The sequence below is a fragment of the Drosophila bipectinata genome, chromosome XL (genome assembly GCF_030179905.1).
Source record: "Drosophila bipectinata strain 14024-0381.07 chromosome XL, DbipHiC1v2, whole genome shotgun sequence".
NCBI classification, from domain to species: domain Eukaryota; kingdom Metazoa; phylum Arthropoda; class Insecta; order Diptera; family Drosophilidae; genus Drosophila; species Drosophila bipectinata.
This window is the reverse complement of record NC_091734.1, coordinates 3065912-3086077: the sequence shown is the minus strand read 5'-3', so window position 1 is coordinate 3086077 and position 20166 is coordinate 3065912. Positions and strand designations below refer to the sequence as shown.

The 20166-nt window shown below is 45.2% G+C and overlaps 6 protein-coding genes across 9 annotated transcripts; 2 read left to right on the top strand and 4 right to left on the bottom strand.

Moving 5' to 3' along the window:
* Positions 1 to 33: 33 nt before the first annotated feature.
* On the top strand, positions 34 to 1640 carry Rpt3 (26S proteasome regulatory subunit Rpt3). The gene is made up of 3 exons (XM_017234203.3): positions 34 to 192; positions 250 to 333; positions 395 to 1640. Exons 1-3 carry the CDS (start codon positions 157 to 159, stop codon positions 1514 to 1516), a joined length of 1242 nt encoding a protein of 413 aa, XP_017089692.1. The 5' UTR covers positions 34 to 156; the 3' UTR covers positions 1517 to 1640.
* Positions 1641 to 1718: 78 nt separating this feature from the next.
* On the bottom strand, positions 1719 to 4045 carry SrpRalpha (signal recognition particle receptor alpha). Its single transcript, XM_017234201.3, has 3 exons — positions 3806 to 4045; positions 3093 to 3746; positions 1719 to 3029 (listed from the first exon to the last, which is right to left on the bottom strand). Exons 1-3 carry the CDS (start codon positions 3941 to 3943, stop codon positions 1935 to 1937), a joined length of 1887 nt encoding a protein of 628 aa, XP_017089690.2. The 5' UTR covers positions 3944 to 4045; the 3' UTR covers positions 1719 to 1934.
* A 2267-nt stretch (positions 4046 to 6312) lies between these two features.
* LOC138926245 (uncharacterized) lies at positions 6313 to 7841 on the bottom strand. The gene is made up of 2 exons (XM_070279650.1): positions 6812 to 7841; positions 6313 to 6640 (listed from the first exon to the last, which is right to left on the bottom strand). Exons 1-2 carry the CDS (start codon positions 7712 to 7714, stop codon positions 6317 to 6319), a joined length of 1227 nt encoding a protein of 408 aa, XP_070135751.1. The 5' UTR covers positions 7715 to 7841; the 3' UTR covers positions 6313 to 6316.
* Positions 7842 to 9842: 2001 nt separating this feature from the next.
* Klp10A (kinesin-like protein 10A) lies at positions 9843 to 16869 on the bottom strand. Of its 4 annotated transcripts, none has more exons than XM_017234224.3 (5): positions 16690 to 16869; positions 14481 to 15762; positions 13084 to 13330; positions 12192 to 13019; positions 9843 to 10801 (listed from the first exon to the last, which is right to left on the bottom strand). In XM_017234224.3, exons 2-5 carry the CDS (start codon positions 15560 to 15562, stop codon positions 10481 to 10483), a joined length of 2478 nt encoding a protein of 825 aa, XP_017089713.1. In that variant the 5' UTR covers positions 15563 to 15762; positions 16690 to 16869; the 3' UTR covers positions 9843 to 10480. The 4 variants fall into 4 exon arrangements, with proteins under 4 accessions (XP_017089713.1, XP_017089716.1, XP_070137977.1 ...); XM_017234227.3 differs by lacking the exon at positions 16690 to 16869 and adding an exon at positions 16025 to 16139; XM_070281876.1 differs by lacking the exon at positions 16690 to 16869 and adding an exon at positions 16025 to 16100 and having other exon boundaries at positions 14481 to 15929.
* Positions 16870 to 17221: 352 nt separating this feature from the next.
* CDK2AP1 (CDK2-associated protein 1) lies at positions 17222 to 18705 on the top strand. Its single transcript, XM_017234238.3, has 2 exons — positions 17222 to 17513; positions 17579 to 18705. The coding sequence occupies exon 2, from the start codon at positions 17611 to 17613 to the stop codon at positions 18436 to 18438; it is 828 nt and encodes a 275-aa protein (XP_017089727.2). The 5' UTR covers positions 17222 to 17513; positions 17579 to 17610; the 3' UTR covers positions 18439 to 18705.
* Positions 18706 to 19617: 912 nt separating this feature from the next.
* Positions 19618 to 20158, bottom strand: ssp7 (short spindle 7). Its single transcript, XM_017234241.3, has 3 exons — positions 20021 to 20158; positions 19850 to 19961; positions 19618 to 19787 (listed from the first exon to the last, which is right to left on the bottom strand). Exons 1-3 carry the CDS (start codon positions 20085 to 20087, stop codon positions 19697 to 19699), a joined length of 270 nt encoding a protein of 89 aa, XP_017089730.2. The 5' UTR covers positions 20088 to 20158; the 3' UTR covers positions 19618 to 19696.
* Positions 20159 to 20166: the final 8 nt, after the last annotated feature.

The following is a 20166-nucleotide window of genomic DNA, read 5'->3' as shown; positions in this document are numbered from 1 at the left end:
ATCCATGGTCGCAAGTGTTACCACACCGTGGCTAATATATACCACCGACAGGGTTGTCGTCCAGCGATAACACTGGCTTGTTTTTGACGAGTCATTTTCTCGTCTCCGCCGCAAATTGAAACAAAAAGAACACAAACTCACTGCGATACGCAAGAAATGCCGTACAACATGGACGTACTGATGCCGGAGAAGGTAAATTAATTGAATCCCAAAGCAAGTACTATTCCACTTTCATGTCCAATTATCCAGGATGAGCTCTCCGATTTGAAACTGAAGGATGCCCACAGCTCCCTCGATGAACTGGACATCGATGATCTGTATGTGCGGTACAAGGTAAGCAGCGACAGGTAATCCCTTACCAGGAAATACTTACAAAGCATTGATTTTGGTGCAGAAACTGCAAAAAACCCTGGAATTCATCGAGGTGCAGGAGGAGTACATCAAGGATGAGCAGAGGAACCTGAAGAAGGAGTATTTGCATGCCCAGGAGGAGGTGAAACGCATCCAGTCGGTGCCGCTGGTAATCGGCCAGTTCCTGGAAGCCGTCGATCAGAACACTGGCATCGTCGGCTCCACCACAGGCAGCAATTATTACGTTCGCATCTTGTCCACCATCGATCGGGAGCTTCTGAAGCCCTCGGCCTCGGTGGCACTGCACAAGCACAGTAACGCCTTGGTCGATGTATTGCCACCAGAGGCGGACAGCTCCATATCGATGCTGCAGCCGGACGAGAAGCCGGACGTCAGCTATGCCGACATCGGTGGTATGGACATGCAGAAGCAGGAAATCCGCGAGGCAGTCGAGCTGCCCCTGACCCACTTTGAGCTCTACAAGCAGATCGGTATCGACCCGCCGCGCGGTGTCCTCATGTACGGTCCCCCCGGATGCGGCAAGACTATGCTGGCCAAGGCTGTGGCCCATCACACCACTGCCTCGTTCATCCGCGTAGTGGGATCCGAGTTTGTCCAGAAATACCTCGGCGAGGGTCCGCGCATGGTGCGCGACGTCTTCCGCCTGGCCAAGGAGAACGCGCCGGCCATCATCTTCATTGACGAGATCGATGCCATTGCCACGAAGCGTTTCGACGCCCAGACCGGTGCCGATCGTGAGGTGCAGCGTATCCTCTTGGAGCTACTCAACCAGATGGACGGCTTCGATCAGACCACCAACGTCAAGGTGATCATGGCCACCAATCGTGCCGACACCCTGGATCCAGCTCTGTTGCGTCCCGGCCGTCTGGATCGTAAGATTGAATTCCCACTGCCCGATCGTCGCCAGAAGCGACTGGTCTTCTCCACGATCACCTCGAAGATGAACCTCAGCGAGGATGTGGATCTGGAGGAGTTTGTGGCGCGACCGGACAAGATATCCGGCGCTGATATCAATGCCATCTGCCAGGAGGCCGGTATGCATGCTGTACGTGAGAATCGTTATATTGTACTGGCCAAGGACTTTGAGAAGGGCTACAAGAACAACATCAAGAAGGACGAGCAGGAGCACGAGTTCTACAAATAGATTAAGCCTGAAAGTTAACCCCAACCCCATTTCCCAATACCCCCTCAAAAATCGCCCCCTTTGTATACCTAAAGTTATAAAAATTTAATAAAATCACTCGCATTTCCATGTCTGTGAGAAAGTATTCGAGGAGTTCTTGAGATTTATTGGGTTTATGGGCTGGTCATCATAGATCCCTCATTAAAAAATAATAGAAACCATATTTTTTTTAATAAAAAAAATCATTTTAATTGTAAAAAAATAAAATGGAACATAAAACCCCGATAATATATATAATCTGATATATTTCCAACAAAACAAAATGGACAAAGGTGCTCTATATTTAATTGTTGCCCTAAGGGATTAGGGTAGATTAGATGGGAGCATGTAAACAAAGATTGGAATAGTGGGGAGCCTAACAGGATGGATGAGTTGCGTCCTATTTCATCAGCGAGTTGACCACCGCGGTCACGTTGATGGCCTTCAGGTCGGCATACGTCTGGCCGGTGCCCACAAAGACAATGGGCTGGCCGGTGATGTAGGTCATCGAGATGGCAGCGCCCACTTTGTCGTCAATGGTATCGAACTTGGTGAGAACGATGCCGTCAATGATGTGCGGATTCTCGTTGGAGGAGTAGTCGGCCAGGGACTGATTGAACTTGACCAGTTGATCCACCGCCTCGTTGCCCACGAGAGCCTCACCGACAAAGAGCACCAGATCCGGATTATTCACCTTGATCAGCTTCGAAAGGGAACGCATCAGTGGCTCGTTGTCCTGCATCCGTCCGGCAGTGTCCACCAGCACCACATCGACCTTGGTGTCGTGAGCGAACTTGATGGCCTCCATGGCGATGCCGGCCGCATCCTTGCCATAGCCCTTCTCGTACAGCTGGACCATGGTGCGGCCGTTGTGCTTGGTGGCCGGATGCAGGGCATTTAGATGGCGGGTATGGGTGCGCAGTTGCTCCACAGCTCCGGCTCGGAACGTGTCACAGGCGGCGATCAGTACGTTGAAGTCGTTCTCAATCAGCCAGAAGCATATCTTGGCCAGGTTGGTGGACTTGCCCACACCGTTCACGCCGCAGAAGATGATGGTGTAGGGTCGACCGTTCCGCTTCGATTCCAGGGCATCGCGTATGATGTCGATGCGCCGCTTGGGCGACAGAATCCTGACCAGCGACTGTGTCAGCGCCTCCTTAACCTGTCCGGCGACACTGTCGAAGGTGCCCATTTGTTTGCCCTCCAGACTGCTGGCCACCGAATCGCACAGCTTGGCCGCTATCTCGGCGGCCACGTTCTTGGATATCAGATGGTCGCGCATCTTCTCCAGCGCCGGCTGCAGCTCTGCCAGCGTCATGGTCTTGGCGCCAACGATGCCCTTGAAGTACGATAGCAGGCCGCCGCCACGTTTGTTCTTCTTTGACTGCACCAGCTCCTCAGTCTCCTCCTCGTCGCTACACTCGGTGCCGTTGGCCTCGTCATCCTCGCTCTCCACGTCCAGGTCAGGAATCACGCCCTGCATGGTGCCCACCAGCTGAAAAAACCGAAAAAAACCGAGATTAGGCCACTATACGAGCACAAATAGACTGTAGCTTACATCGCTGTTGATGCTCTGGTACTGTACATCCTCGGGAGTATCTTTGGACCGGTCCAACAGCACAGCATCCTTGGAATTACCGCCCAAATCCCAGACGCGTGGCTTCTTACCCGCCTTTTCGCTGGCCGAGGGCTTGCTGGCTTTGGTGTCGCCCGGCGAGGTCTTCTTGGTGGGCGTCAGCTTCTCCCTCAGCTTGCGCCTGTTCTCGGCTATGATTTCCTCCTTGGAGCGCGGCGACAACGGTGCCTGCTGCTGTGGCTGCGTCTCCTGTATGTTTACCCGCTTCTCCGTCACTGGCTTCTTGCCATCGTCCTGGATCATCGAGGCAACGGTCTTCTTAGACTTTTGTGATTCGTTGTAGGAGCGCATAGCCTTGGGTGCCTTCACCTGCTTGGCGGATGCCTCTTCGGCGGCACTCAGGACGCGTTTGAATTCCCGATCAAAGTCATACGATTCCGACAAACGTCCAGCGGCTGGGATGCCGCCGAACTTCTCCCTGAAGGCCACCTGCATTTCGGCCAGGAAACTGTCCAGGTAGGTGAGCTTAATGACCTTTTGGAATACGGCTGCATACACCAAATCCAGTTCATTGTCCAGCTTGAACTGCACAGCCAGATGGTCCTCCTCATAGTACTTGGCCTCCGTATTGCGTTCCTGTATGTTGGATATATTATTTCGGTGCCACACAGTCAACAATAACAGGTTACACTCACCTCCAGGATCACGCCACGGACCAGGCCATTGATGCAGGAAGAGAAAGTGCTCTCCGGCGGGCTAGTGGTGTTCCCATTGGACTTGGAGTTCCACAGTACGACGCCGCCCTTCGTGAATACCACCACAAAGTCCAACATTTCAGCTATCCAGCAATCCGGCAGTAGCAATTTAATTCAAATCCAGCAGCGAAGTTTACACGCTCGAGCATTGCTAGCGTTCCACGTCACTTGAATATAGTGCTGCCCACTTGGCTATTTTCCCGCTTTATTTAGCTGTTTTTAATAAGTACATAAGTCACAAGAATTAATAAACAATATTCAAGTAACAAATAATATTAATTATAATTATTTTCAAGCAAAATTATTAATTCATTAGGTATAAAGTTTTTAAGAAATCTAGCTTTTTTTTTGCAAGTTTGTCTGCACACCTCTAATTGACAACGATCTGGCAACGCTCCATACTCCATGGCCGTGGTAATCGGGATATAGTGCTGATCTATATAGTATAATTCCCCACCATTCTGCATCAAAATCCTGAGACAAAATATTTTTTCGATTTTTTGTCCATTTTTCCTGATGGACCCCTTGAAAATGGAGTTTTCCCCTATAGGGCCCACAGGGATGGCTATATCTTCCCCAATTCTCATCCGATTCTCAAGCGGAGTACCTTAAACGATTTCTGGGTCGATTTGCCACCATTCTGCATCAAAATCCTGAGACAAAATATTTTTTAGATTTTTTGTCCATTTTTTCTGATGGGACCCCTAGAAAATGTGGTTTTCCCCTATAGGGCCTACAGGGATGGCTATATCTTCCCCAATTCTCATCCGATTCTCAAGCGGAGTACCTTAAACGATTTCTGGGTCGATTTGCCACCATTCTGCATCAAAATCCTGAGACAAAATATTTTTTAGATTTTTTGTCCATTTTTCTTGAGGGAATCCCTGAAAATGGGGTTTCCCCCTATAGGGCCCACAGGGATGGCTATATCTTCCCCAATTCTCACCCGATTCTCAAGCGGAGTACCTTAAACGATTTGTGGATCGATTCTCCACCATTCTGCATCAAAATCCTGAGACAAAATATTTTTTCGATTTTTTGTCCATTTTTCCTGATGGACCCCTTGAAAATGGGGGTTTTCCCTATAGGGCCCACGGGGATGGCTATATCTTCTCCAATTCTCATCCGATTCTCAAGCGGAGTACCTTAAACGATTTGTGGATCGATTCTCCACCATTCTGCATCAAAATCCTGAGACAAACTATTTTTTAGATTTTTTGTCCATTTTTCCTGATGGGACCCCTAGAAAATGTGGTTTTCCCTATAGGGCCCACGGGGATGGCTATATCTTCCCCAATTCTTATCCGATTCTCAAGAGGAGTACCTTAAACGATTTCTGGATCGATTTGCCACCATTCTGCATAAAAATCCTGAGACAAAATATTTTTTCAATTTTTTGTCAATTTTTCCTGATGGGACCCCTAGAAAATGTGGTTTTCCCCTATAGGGCCCACAGGGATGGCTATATCTTCCCCAATTCTTATCCGATTCTCAAGAGGAGTACCTTAAACGATTTCTGGATCGATTTGCCACCATTCTGCATAAAAATCCTGAGACAAAATATTTTTTCAATTTTTTGTCAATTTTTCCTGATGGGACCCCTAGAAAATGTGGTTTTCCCCTATAGGGCCCACAGGGATGGCTATATCTTCCCCAATTCTTATCCGATTCTCAAGAGGAGTACCTTAAACGATTTCTGGATCGATTTGCCACCATTCTGCATAAAAATCCTGAGACAAAATATTTTTTCAATTTTTTGTCCATTTTTCCTGATGGGACCCCTAGAAAATGTGGTTTTCCCCTATAGGGCCCACGGGGATGGCTATATCTTCCCCAATTCTTATCCGATTCTCAAGAGGAGTACCTTAAACGATTTCTGGATCGATTTGCCACCATTCTGCATAAAAATCCTGAGACAAAATATTTTTTCAATTTTTTGTCCATTTTTCCTGATGGGACCCCTAGAAAATGTGGTTTTTCCCTATAGGGCCCACGGGGATGGCTATATCTTCTCCAATTCTCATCCGATTCTCAAGCGGAGTACCTTAAACGATTTGTGGATCGATTCTCCACCATTCTGCATCAAAATCCTGAGACAAAATATTTTTTCGATTTTTTGTCCATTTTTCCTGATGGACCCCTTGAAAATGGGGGTTTTCCCTATAGGGCCCACGGGGATGGCTATATCTTCCCCAATTCTTATCCGATTCTCAAGAGGAGTACCTTAAACGATTTCTGGATCGATTTGCCACCATTCTGCATCAAAATCCTGAGACAAAATATTTTTTAGATTTTTTGTCAATTTTTCGTGAGGGGATCCCTTGAAAATGGGTTTTTCCCCTATAGGGTCCACAGGGATGGCTATATCTTCCCCAATTCTTATCCGATTCTCAAGCGGAGTACCTTATAAGGAATAGCTTAAGGAATAGTTATTTGTTTGACCTTTATTGTTTATTCCCTCCACTTTTGGAATCGCTCCACGGAATATGGAGGAATATAGCCACCACAATCCATTTGGTCGAGGATGAGACCCAATTTCTGAGATTGTGTGGAGTTCGAAGACCCTGACTCGGCCAACATGCCTTTTGCCTTTGACCGTTGGCCTTCACAGAATGAGGAGGCTGCTCGACGGGCCCTAGACTTGATCTTCTCATAAAGGGGAGCATTGGATGAGTGCCACTCCACGTAATCGGTGCACGCATTCTGGAGATTCTGGATGTCTGGAATGAAGCTGGCTCGAATGAACGGGGCCTCCATCAACAATACTTTTTTGTTCTAAAATAAAAGAATTTAAACAAAAATATAAATTATAGTATTGAACAAGAAAGTAATCCTCTTTCTACAAAGGTAGTTATACCCGGTACTTAATCAGCAGAAACAGCTGACTTTGTTATAGCCTAGAGTACCGGGTATAAACCTATTATTTTTTTTGGTAGTAAAACTTACAATATTGGCGCCATCAACTAGTCCTCGGAGCTCGTGCAGATTATTTTTGTCCTCCACCAGGGCACTCTCGATATCCTTCACTATTTCGGTGGCATTCTCAATCTTTAGGGTCAAGTTACCAAAGAAACATTCAACCATATTTATTTGATCCTCAATTGTTTCAAATTTGCTCGTGGCATTCATTATGCCTAGTGCTTTACCAATCGGTCCTGTAATCAGATGCCAAATCTTTTCACACAAGTATTCAAGGAATCTAAGTAATGAAATGTTCACCAGTTCGTCCTTTTTTTTGACGAAATCGTCGTTGATGTCGTGCTTAATAGCTTTAAACAGATTCTTGAGGGCAGCAGTTTTGTACTGGACCTCGGAAAGGAGTGTCAAAGAATTTCGGGTTTTATTGATGCCCGAATCCAGAGCATCCGTTGTCATGATCCAGATCTCTTTCTTTTCCTTTTCCGACAGGTCTTTGGCGTCAATGTAGGGGATAAAGTAGTTGGTGGTGCGTTTCATGGCGATGCACCACTCGAAGACAGGAGCCACACAGTTCCCGTAGGTGAGTCGGGCGTCGTCGTTTAATGATCGAATCAGTGGCAGCTTATCCTTGGCTTTGCCCTGGTATCCCACCATGGCTGTATCGATCTCATCGATGGCCTTCTGCAGCTGCACAAACTTCACCTTCCGGTCGAACTCGTTTTGATATTTCACCATGATATTCGACAAACTTTGTATGCCTTTTCTGATTATAATCTCCTCGGTTTTAATGGACGTGACAAATATCGGACGCGGCTCCTCAAACTCCTCCTTCCGGTCGACATGACATTCTTTTGATGTGACAAATAACGGACAGAAGGTACAAAATGCCAGTGCCGTTGCCACAAGGATTGCAGAAGGATACTTTCCCATGATTGTTCAAGAAGAATAAATGCACTGCCAATTGTTCAAGATCTGACTGATGCTGATTGTATTTATACCCAAAAAATTTATTCAAGAATTGTTAATGTGAACTGTCCCATTATTCCAAAATTAAATTTTATATTCTTCTTAGAAATTGATTAGAAAATCCATTTAAAAACCCAAAAAAAACCCAATTTGGTTGGGAAAACCCAACCAAAAAATGTTAGATAAGGAAAATAGGTTTTTCAAATATATTTCTATGGAATCTATTAATTTAACTAATAAAATCCATTTGTACAATTCATTCTTAAAAGCATTGTTGTCCAATAAACATTAATTTTATCCCATATCCTGTTTATTTAAAAAATGTATAATTTATTAATTTATATTTTGTTTGTTTCGAAGTTAGTGCTGAAATAAAATATGGAAATTGAATAAAACTAATCGTATTCCCTTCCACGTCAAAAATTAAAAAAAAAAAAAAAAAAAAACAAGAAAGGAAAGCTAACTTCGGGCGGACCCGATATCCCGATATCCTTGAAGTTAAAGCCGGATGTATATCGCAAGCATCGGATATAGTTTACCTAAAAAAGTCCCAAGCTTCTATCTTCAAAAGTAGCAAAATTATAATACCCTCTGCAAGGGTATAAAAATAAAAAAAACCACTCAGTTTTCTTGTACACATCTTTAATGTTAAATTTAGTTGTGTATGTTCACGTTTATTACAATATAAATTAATATTTATATTTAATAATACATTATTAGAGTCCAAGTCCTAACACTTTATTTATACTGCATAATATCGAAGCACTCATTATTCAGTTTCATTTTTTTCGTATTAACATTTTTTCGTTTTAAAAACTCGCATTTAGTGGATTAAAAAAAATTGTTGTCATTCGTCTGATGCTTTATCATTTAGCATTTATCCATTACAATTTATAATTTATTATTTATCATTTATAGTGCTCTAAGAAAATGCATTAACAAACATAAAAAAAAAGAATTAATTAAACGCCTTGACTGGATAAATACCTTAGGAGAAGCACGTGAGTATGTTTTCTTCATTTTCGAAATACTTTTTTTCATTTAATTTTCATTTTTGTTTGATTTATTAATGGTTTTTTTTTTTATTTATAAGGCTAGGTTACTACGCCCCCAGCTATTTGGGGTACGATTTTAGTGTTACAACTTTATATTTTTTATTTTTTAATTAATTTTTTTTTTACTTTTTAACGCAGTAGAAGCGGTGTGGTCGTGTGTGTGTTTTGGTTATGTTTTCATTTGATTTGCTTTCTAGATAGTTTTATCTTCTTTTTCGTTTTTTTTTAGTTGTATAAAAATAATTAAAAATATAATAAATATTAGTACAAAATGAAATGCAAATCAAATCTTTCAAAATAATATTAGCAAAGATATTTGGGGTTTGCATTCTAAATTCTTCTTCACCAAAAGTCGCTTAAAATGAATACGAATACGAATTTAAAAAAAAAAAATACATTATAAATTATAATAAGTAAGTAAATATATATAGTATGTATATCAGAAAATCAGTTGAGGAAACAATGGGAAAACTTTCAGGCAAAGATTACAGTTCGATTTTTGTATAAATATTTATATAGAAAAATTGTAAAGAATATAGTATATCATTAATTATAGTTATGGTTTAATTGGATTTGGTGCAGTGTGTTTCATCATTTTTGTGTGTGTGTTTGTTTGTTTTTTAATAAATTAATACAAATTAAATACAGTTTTTTTGTTTGTGGCCTTTAAATAAATACAATACGCAATTAATTCATAATAGTTAAATGTGTGCCGTGGCATTTAAACGAGAAACTTTCAAATGGAAATAATTCGCATATAAAGGTATAAATTATCATAAATGGAATCTCATATTATATGTGTAAATAGTAAAATAGTATGTAAGAGATAGTAAGTAATAGTAATTAAAATATATATATATAGTAAATGTCTTTTTCTTTCACAAAGTATTATCGAGACTGCAATAAAAATCATAATAATCGCAACCTCTTCACTATTTTGGTTTTTAAGATCTCAAAAATAAAGAGTTATAGAGAGATGGGAGGGATAGGAGAGCCTGGGGAATAGATGGATGATGGATGGATGAACACACCTCGTGTAGAACTGATGCAGAAATTTTATTCATATGCCAAGACTACAAATCGGTAAAAATGCCCACAAATGGGGTTGGGGAAAAATACAGTGAAGATATTTCTTTTTGTTGCTTCTCATTTTAAACACACATCTATATATATATATAGAGGTTACTTCTGGCCTTCTCTGGTCTATCTGACGTCTAACGACAATGTTCCAGCATAGTATCATGGGTATAGGTAGTAGTGTAGTCATTCGGTCAGTTCTGCAGTCCTTGAGTCCTTGGATGTTTCTTTATGGATGTGTCTTGATTTCATTTTTTCCGATTTGCGTTTGATTTGCATCTTGATTTCCATTTGCTATCATTTCCATTTTCTTGTTTTTTGAGTAGAATTTTCCAACAATCGTCCAGGCAACCAATCAACCAACCAACATCCTCCCACCCACTCGACAGACCGAGAAACGAGCAGAAGGAGTGGTGGGAATGGTGTTGCTTCTGGAGATCATCGGATTGAAACGACAAAAAAAAATAAATATAAACTAGAGAAGCCAGAAGCCAGAACAAATTTTCAAGAAGTGAAGTGAGGAAGGGGGATTGATTTGTTGACCAGAAACGATTTTGGAAACATATCCCGGAGTGCCAGCCAGCTTAGGAGGGGCTGCCTAACGTTTGCTGTTCGGCGAATTGAAACTGCACGACAGCATCTCCTCCTTGGCCAGCTTGGTGCGGTATTCGGCCATCATGTCGCGGCACTGAATGGCAATGTCCTGCAACTGGGTGAACATCGATTCGCCGCGCTTGCAGTAGCCCTCCTGGTCATAGTCCACATAGTTGGTTAGATTGTACAGCGCCTTCGATTCGTTCAGGAAGGTCTCCAGTGTGGCGTTCACCGTGCGATGGTATTCGACCACCATCTCCTCGGTCTGCTGCAGATCATCGATGGCCTGATGTTGTACAATCAACTCGTCTGACATTTCATGTTCCTGCAAAGGACAAATAGTTGGTTAGTCTATATAAAATCTAAGGCTTAGGAGGAGGAGGAGGAGGAGGAGTATCCCAAGAGAGCTACATTATACCTTTCCATCACCCAACGAGTTCACCGATCTGAGTAACAATTCGAAGCATAAAACCATAAAGTTCCTGCATCAGTTCAGGGATAGTAACAAAATAAACAAGGAGCCTTGCAAGGATTAGGATCTGGCCTTGGGCCGGATCGACTTGGGATCGGATGGATCGCGAACGAACGGCAACTGGCAGGCATACTCGTACAGCACCTGGTCGCAGTTGTAGGTGGAGAAGACCGTGCTGGTCTTGCTGCGCTCCAGTCGGGGGCGCTGCTCCTCCGCAAACTGCGGCGGTGGCGGCAGCGGCGGCACATCCTCCACGGACATCGGCTCCTCCGTGTCCACCAGATGCTGCTTGACGCTCGCTATAAGGCTGGCCATCTGATCGATCTCCTGCGCCGTTTGCATCCTTAACTTGTACCGCTCTCCGGCCGGACGCAGTTTCTGGAAAGCCCGGTACAGCCCCTGCTGCTCCTCCATCGCCTGATCCTTCCCAGGGCCGGAGCCGGCTTCGTTGCGTTGGGTGCAGCGCTTCAAGTAGCGTTGATGGCGTTTCACCTCCGCCAATGGATCAGGAATCGGCATAATCGGCAGCCCCTTCTGATCATCCAGCGGCACAAAGAATCCCTGGAGATGCGGCTTCGCCACAACGCTGTTCTCCTCGAACGGAACGTAGAAAGTCTCGTAGTTGCGATCCCGAGTGCTGCGTTGCCTCTCTGCCCGGTCCCGATGAAACGGATACGGAGGATTCACCCACGGCTTCGGTGGCTTGCTGACCTTTCGTGAGGATGGTGCTTTGCCCGGAGCCGGTTGCTTCGCGTACACATTGTAGCTTTTCGGTTTCTTTGGCTTGTTGCTGTTCCACACCCGCGTTGGATTCTCCACTACCTGATCCATTGGCTTTGGCATCGGCTCCCGCTCCAGGCCACCGTTTCGTCCGCGAGTCATCATAATGATGCCGGCCGCATTGGCGTCGACACGACCGGGTCCGGTGGCACCGTAAACGGAGCGTAGAGTACGAGGTTTGGTATACGGCGCGGTGGTCGGCATTTGGCAACGATCGGTCTGGGAGCCGCGGGGCTGGAACACCGCCACGTTGGAGCAAGGGTTCTTTGGAAATTTTGGCATTACGGAGAAGGAGAGTGACGCTTCGTAACGACCGATCGACCCGGAAATCCAAACAGAATGAGATCCCCAGCTTTGAACCGGCTTGGAAGGCAAACCCAAGGCCTATGTAGATGGTTGGGATTGCCTTCCAAAGCCTACTCCTACTCCTACTTAGAGCTAGAATTATGGAAGTAATACTTACGCTCAACGAACTCAACATTGCCAGGTCCATGTTGCCAGCATTTCCGTTCTTGTTATTGTTGTTATTGTTGTGGAGGCCAGAAGCCGAATGATGAGAGCCATTGCCGCCGCCACGCTGGTTCATCGACTGACCCACCGAGTTCTGTGAATGTGTGTGCGGATGTTGGACCTGCTGTACGTGCGAGAGAACGGGATTATTCTCCTCCTCCTCGTCGTCGTCCATGACCTCGACAATGTCGTTGTCGCTGCCGGGACCCATTATCTCGGCAATGTCCTTGACCACCAGCTCCTTGACACGATCCGCATAGCGCAGCGTGTTGAGCGTGTGCTCGCAGGAGCTGAGTCCCGGCGATATCATGGCAATCATACAGGTCTTGCTCTTCTCGCCGATGAACGAGTCGCGCAGCACCTGGGTGAGCTTGGAGACGCGGAAGGGCAGATGGGCCGATTGCTTGCCGAGGGCGCGAATGCATTCCTTTAGCGCCAGCAGCGACTTGTTGATCTCGGCACCCTCCATGCGGGTCTGGCGATCCGCCGAGGACGTGTCCACGCCGCGCTCATTGCCCGCCAAATCGATGAACGAGAACTTGCCGTGTATCTTTGTGGAGCCCATCGGACGCAGCACGATCTGGAAGACGGCGTGCGAGCGCGATGAGTTCGAGTTAGCCGACGTCTGGCCGGATGTTCGGGCGGCGTTTCCATGCTGGATTAGCTTCAGCACTTCCTCGACACTGTCCACCACCTTCTCGGTCAGGCCAACCACCTGCACCTGCTGCTTGCCATCCTCCAAGACGCGTAGCTTCTGTTTGTCCGCCAATAGATCAAAGACCTGCCCCAAAAAGAATCATTCTCACTCATCATATCTCTCTCTCAGTTCAGAAAAGTCAACTCACCTTGCCGCTGTAGATCTCAAAGAAACTGGCCGAAACGACCAGGTTCATGGAGCGATAGCGCTGCGTATTCAAGGTCACAAACACATCCTTGGCGGCCATCGCATAGATGCCATTCTTGCAGTCCTGCACCTTGCCGTTGAACTCGCCGCCCATGGTGTGCGTCTTGCCGGATCCGGTCTGGCCGTAGGCGAAGCACGTCGCCATGCCGCCCTCGAAGATGGTCCTCACCAGTGGCTTGGCTGTGTATCTGGAGGATGGGATACATTTTTTTGGGATTAATTAATCAGGTTTAGGTTTCACGGGGAGATTCTCCAGTTCGAAGTGACGTTACGTGACGTATATATGACTACGTGACGCATTCGCCTTGGTATCGTTACCGATTCCAGACTGGTCTTAGCCACTGACTCATGCGCAGAGCCGGAAATAAGAGAGAGAGTGTTAGGAGGGGGCAGTCGGAGGAGGTTTACTGATTTAATTCAATTGAAGCCAAGTGCCGGGCCAGAAGCTACTTGCCAAGACTATAATATAGTCTGGGGGTTAGTCATGAGAGTCACATACAAACTTGGCTATTTTGGGAGCGACTGCTTTTTGAGTTTGGTCGGGTTGCGGTTGCATGTATATGTGGGCATATCGGTGCTCCACATGAATACATATATTAGTCGTGTGAATGATTCGCTTGGCCACAGATGATGAGTAGTATAGTAGGCTGAGAAACAGATGTTCCAGCTCTGGACAAAATGGTCTTTTTCAAAACAGATGTATTTCAGCTGTTTTTAGTGAAATCTTGATTGATTTTTAAGAAGAATTATCTATAAGGAGGTAGGGTTCTCTAGAGAACTGGGTTTCTAAAGAAGATATTAGTCTTGTAAGACATGGTAGGCCTTAAAAAAGGTAATACTTTTCAACAGAAATGTCTGAAATATGTACACCATCTTCCTGGATATAGTCCTCATCCTAGGTTCCTAGGTATGAGACCTAAAAGAGCCTTAGTCGGACTTAATTTTCAATAAAATAATCAAAGCGATTAAGGAGCTTAAGAGTCTAAGACTAGGCATCTTCCCGGAGCTTGGAATAAGAGATGATCCTGCCGACCAGAGATCCTCTGAAGCTATAACTAAATATAAACCATTATTATCCTTATATTATTAAAAGCCACTAACTAAAGCTAATCTATATAGTTAGTTAGCTCTACTATGATTATCCAAAACCCAATATATGTCAGTGGACTTGGACTCGGTATACAAACAATATGTCAACAATATATGTGCCAATATCAGGCTTCCAGTTTAGAGACTGGCTAACAACACCTCCACATATGGTCAGTATTGGAATTCGGGTTTTTTTTTTAAACATAAAACCAATCGAACATAGTAAATGAAAGGAATTTGGATACTCACTTGTACACCATGGCATTGTCGCAGGTGTCATTGAAGGCATAATCGAAACGAAACTTGTGATTCTCAAGGAACTTGGTGAGGTCGACCTTGCTGCGCGGCTCATGGACGATGAGCATGTCCTTGCGCGGCACCGAGATCACATCGATCTCCTTGCGATTGACCTCCTTGCGGCTGATTGGACGCTTTCGTACACAAACGGTGATCTGATGATCATCCACCGCCTGGCCATCGAGCAGCGGCACAAACTCCAGTGTGCTCTGGTATTCCCGAATCATTTGTGCCGTCTCCCAGTTGGGATTGCCCGGATCCTGGTTCATCAGCGCCACCTTTTCCTCCTTCATTTCGGCCTGGCGGGCGCGACGTTTCTCTCGATTCTCCTTCAAACGTTCCACCTCCTTGAGGGCGTGCGATCGGCGTGCTCCGCCCTGTGACGTATTGTTGCTGCTCAGTGAGGCGGCAGTCGCTGCCGTCGCCCCCGAGCTCAGGGACGTCTGCTGGCTGGTCAATGTGTTGTTGGGAACGGCGGACGCGATGCGCGTCTGTTGGCCAACGGCTCCAACCGACTGTGTATAGCGTGGCCGCTGCAATCCCGTGGTGTTGCTGCTCGAATTGATGGCTGTGCTTGGATTAGTGGTGCTGATGTGGGTGTTGGTATTTGTGCTTGTATTGGTGTTGCTACCATTACTATGGCCCAATGGATGCGGCACGATTGACCCGGTGGATGACGATGTCGATGCCGCAGTCTCGTGTATCTTGTTCAGCTGATTGCCGCCCATGGTCATGCGGCTGGTCAGATTGCCGCCAATGGCCGACTGTGTGGGATTGCGCGACAGGTTCATCGGTGCTGTTGCCTGTTTCTTTGGCTCGGGCGCGGCATGCTGCTCAACAGTATCGTGCACCAGCTCTGGATTGAGGGTCAGTATGGCATCCAGTTCCACCTCCTTGCCCTTGGTCTCGCCCCGTTCGTACCATTCGACGGTGATGCACTTGCCAGACGGATTAATCACCGCCACCACGGCCGCATGGACGCGTCCATCGGTGCGCTTAATTTTGACGCTCTGCCCGACTGTAATCATGTCCATAATTATCGTCTCTAACCTCTCTCCACCTGAATCTGGATCTGGATTTTCAGAGTATCTGTAATCTGGGTATCTGTATATATATATGTATATCTCTTGATCTGTGTAATCGTTTCTTCTTGCTTCTTGTTAGTGGCGTTTGGTTATGCTGCTATGTAGTAGTACTTGTTCCTGGTGCTTCCTCCTGGTCGTCTGTTGCGATCCTGCCAATGGAGTGAGTGAGTGGATGGATTATTCAGTGGATGAGTGTTATCTCAGCGAATTGTCTTCGGGATTACAGTCTGCGATCTCCCATAGCACTGCCTGGCTAGCACTATTTACTACTAATGGGAGGACCAGTATTTGACTAGTGCAAGAATGACTATATTGTCTGCAATATATAGTTTTCATAAAAAAAAAAAAAAAAAATTCTAAATTTTTCTCCTGACCGAAAATATATATGTTTTGTGAAAGGCTTGAACTCACTTGAACTACTGCTGTCTCGACATCTCCTACTTCCGAATACAAATCACACACCTGGCAAATGTTACTAGATTGAAAAATTTTCACCTTTCAAACAAATATTTTTCAAATTTCCTAACAGTTAAATTTTCTTTGGATGTGTGTGTGTGCATGTGTGTGTGTGTGTGTGTTTTTGCAGGAAATTCAAATGCCAACTGTCGCTTTGGTCGCGTCAGGCAACGAATAACAAAATAAACAGCCAAGAAGTTTAAATACAAAAAAAACAAAAAAAAAACCTAATAGGTTACCAAGCTTAGGGGGTTGGGAAGATATGAGCGGGAGGGTTCTCGGGGGATTCATCGCGACGCTGTACAACACTGACCGCCGCTTTTGCGGCGCCACACATAGCGACACATATGCAGCTGTCCGTACAAATACAACAAAAATAACAAACAAAAAATAAATAAAATTCGAAATATAGCATTGCTAACTAATCAATGCCTTACGTTTTGGCTAATTAGATGCGTTACGAACGTTACGTTACCCGCTTTACGTCATGCACAGGGCACCCACACACACACGCACATACATAGACGCGCTCACACCGATGCAGAAACAGACGGTCGCGGAAATGTAAGTGAATTTTTTTTTTTTTTTTTTTTTTGCAATCTGCTTCTGCCTGCGCTCACCTTTACTGCTGCTATCCCAACCGCTGCAATTTAATAACACATTCCATAAGATTACTAAGGGATTTTGCAACCGATCACAACGAAATATCACGAAAAGGGTTTGAAATAGCTTCACAAAGCGACCAGATGTCAACAGCAGAGTTTTGTAGTTTCACAGTTTCTTCGCTATTGTTTTTCGCCACACTGTCATGACAATTACGCGCCATTTTCCAACACTGCCCGCGCCGCTGCCCAGTGTTGGTAATCAACCGTTGCGTTTGAAAATGTAAAAGAGTGACTTTAAAAATTAAAGGAATAGAAGATTTTTACGGGTATAGGAATCATGATCCCTTTTAATTATCTCCGTTAAAAAAAGTTTTAAATAGTATTAAAAGAGATATCAGTTTAAACTTTATTTTGTTGTAAATTACATCGGTATTTTCCAATACTCAAAAAAAAAGTTTAAAATCGCATCAGCTGTTTTTGAAAAATAAATATTTTTTATTTTCCCATAATGAAATTTCAAAAGAAAATAATAAAATTCAAACTTTAGTTATTAAAATACAAAAATTAAAAGCTTTCTAGTTGCATAACAATAAGAAAAACGAAAATTAAACCGATTGCAGCTGACTGATAGTTTTGGTATTTTTTCTGGTATTTGCATCTTCCCACGCTGCCAACACTTAACTGTAACACCGTGCGTGTGAGTGTGTGTGTCGATTTGTGTTGGTGGTGGTTGCAATAGATTTTTGTTTGTGCGTAAAAAAAGGAAAGCGTAAATTGCTGGATTAAAAAACCCGCAAACATATAGTCGGAGGGTTTTCCAAACTGCCAAAGAACACAAGGTGAGTGACGTGAAAGAAAACATCCAAGATCAAGAAAACATTCATAACGGTACTGGTTTTTGCAGCAACAATACCAATAAGAAGAGCAGCAACAGCAATGGACATCATGGACATCCAGGCCGTCGAGTCCAAGCTGAGTGACGTCACGGTGACACCGATACCCCGCTCGCAAGTGCAAAACTTCTACAACTACCAACAGCAGCGGGAACAGCGCGAACAACAGCCCCAGATCCAGATATCGGCCATTCATCATTCTCGTGGCTCCAGTTCTGGCTCCGGCGGGGCATCGGCCACAGACTATTCCAGTGGTAAGCGTGATCGCTCCAGTGGCGGCGGCGGCGGCGGCGGTGGCGGTACCGACTACAGCAAGCAGAGTTCGGTGGCCGCGGCCAATGCAGCTGCGGCTGCCGCTGTCGCCGCACTGCAATACAGCCCGCAATTCCTGCAAGCCCAGCTGGCCCTGCTCCAGCAACAGTCCAACACTACAGCCACACCGGCGGCTGCCGCTGCAGCTGCCCTATCGCTGGCCAATATCGCCGCCGCCACAAACGGAGCCCGCAACTCGAGCGCCGGTCTCGGCTCGTCATCCAGCTCGAACAACAGCAACAACATGGGCCTTAACCTGAGCTCATCCCAGTTGAAGTACCCGCCACCGTCCACATCGCCGGTGGTGGTCACCACCCAGACGTCGGCCAACATAACCACGCCGCTCACCTCCACGGCCAGCTTGCCGGCCCTGGGACCCGGCAACGGTCTGACCAAATACGCCCAGTTGCTGGCCGTTATCGAGGAGATGGGCCGCGACATTCGGCCCACATATACAGGCTCGCGCAGCTCCACCGAGCGGCTGAAGCGCGGCATTGTCCATGCCCGCATCCTGGTGCGTGAGTGCCTCATGGAGACGGAGCGTGCGGCGCGACAATGAGAGGAGGAGTCTCTGGTGCCGCAGCTGGCGTCGCCGGATTAGGTTAAATCCCCCGTCCCAATCCACATCCCAACCCATCTCACTTTGGATGGAAAGAAATCGGGAGTAGTTCCTCAGAAGAATATTTGAAAAAAAAAAGACATCATCGGCCCAGAAGGCTCTCTCTTTATTTTGCAGGATAATTCATTCATTCACCGGTTGTTTAAGGGCTTTTCCCAAAAAATCTCAACTTGTAGTGCAAATATATATCAGATTATTATTTATATATTTAACATATTTATCCATGGAATTGAAGAATATTTTGAATTTTATTTTGATGGCCAGTAGGAGGGCCTGCCCGATGTTCTGCCCGATTCAGTGAGATCGATACCAATCCCCAATCACCCAATTAAGATTAGCAATGTGTACTAACTTGTAAGGATATGTACTAACCCGTATTGAACTAATCTGGCTAATGAGGCCAATGGACCATAGTTAAAGAATGTTTAGACTAGCTCAGGTTACAATCGGTTACAGCTGGAACATGAGAGTTATCTAGCCAAATCCGAAGCTCTATCGCTACGGATATAGCTACGGATTTGTTCCCTTTTTACCATATATATATATACAAATATTATATATATTCATAGTGCTAAGATACATTTCCTGTGTGCTTTTGTGTGTGTGAATGTGTTGTGCGAGTGTAGATGTAGCGGAGGAGGAGGAGGAGGAGGTGGTGGAGTTACCAACTATGATCCTCAATGCCTGCACTGCCGCCTGACTGCCTGTGCTGCCTAAGCCTCCTCCTCCTCCTCCTCCTGCTCCTGCTCCTAATTCTTATTTTAGAAAACTATACAAATTCAAATAAAAAATTTATATATATACATATGTAGTTAAGCAGAGAGATATATGTATACATATATATACTTGTTATGCAAGAAAACAATGTGCATGTCCAAGCGAATGGGTGAACCTGCAAAATTTAGTGGCAATTGACACACGAGAATATTTATATATGTATACACATAGAACAACACAACTTGTAATATTTACTATATTACTATATATATATACATACATACATATATGTATAAAATCGAGCAAATACGACTAAGTTCAAGCCTGTATACCAAACCAAAATCGAAATAAATGCGCAATTTTGGTTTTTTTTTTTGTAAAAACAACAACAACTTTATCCAATCGATGGCTATGGAGGATTATAATGTTATCAAGTATGTATTTGAAGCATCTTTATAAATTTGTAATCATTAAAGGACATCTAGCATTCATATTTGGGGCAGCAGGCCGGAAAGGGCTTCGAGACATCGCCCACAAGCTTGCAGGGCTTCAAGGTGGCCTCCGAGGGACAGCTGGATAGGGGAGAAGAGAGTGGATTATGTGGAGTCCCTTCCGCTACGGCCTAGTTACTTACATCGAGGTCTGGATTCGGGTCGGGGCTCCCAGGCAGGTGTGCTTAACGCAGCGTTCTGGCGGCTTGTACGAATCTCCTTTGTTCAGCTTCTGGCCGCTTATTTCACAGTCGGCTGAAAGAAGGAGGATTAGATCAAGGATTAAGAACCATCTGGGAGAGAAGAGGACTAACCACCAAACACCAGGAGCGAGTGAGCGCCCAGCACCACCAGGCAGAGTACGAACGTCACCGGTTGCATCTTCTCGAGCTATGGATCGGACTGATCGAACGATCGCTCATTCCGCCACCCAGATGCCAGCTATATTTGGCTCATCAGT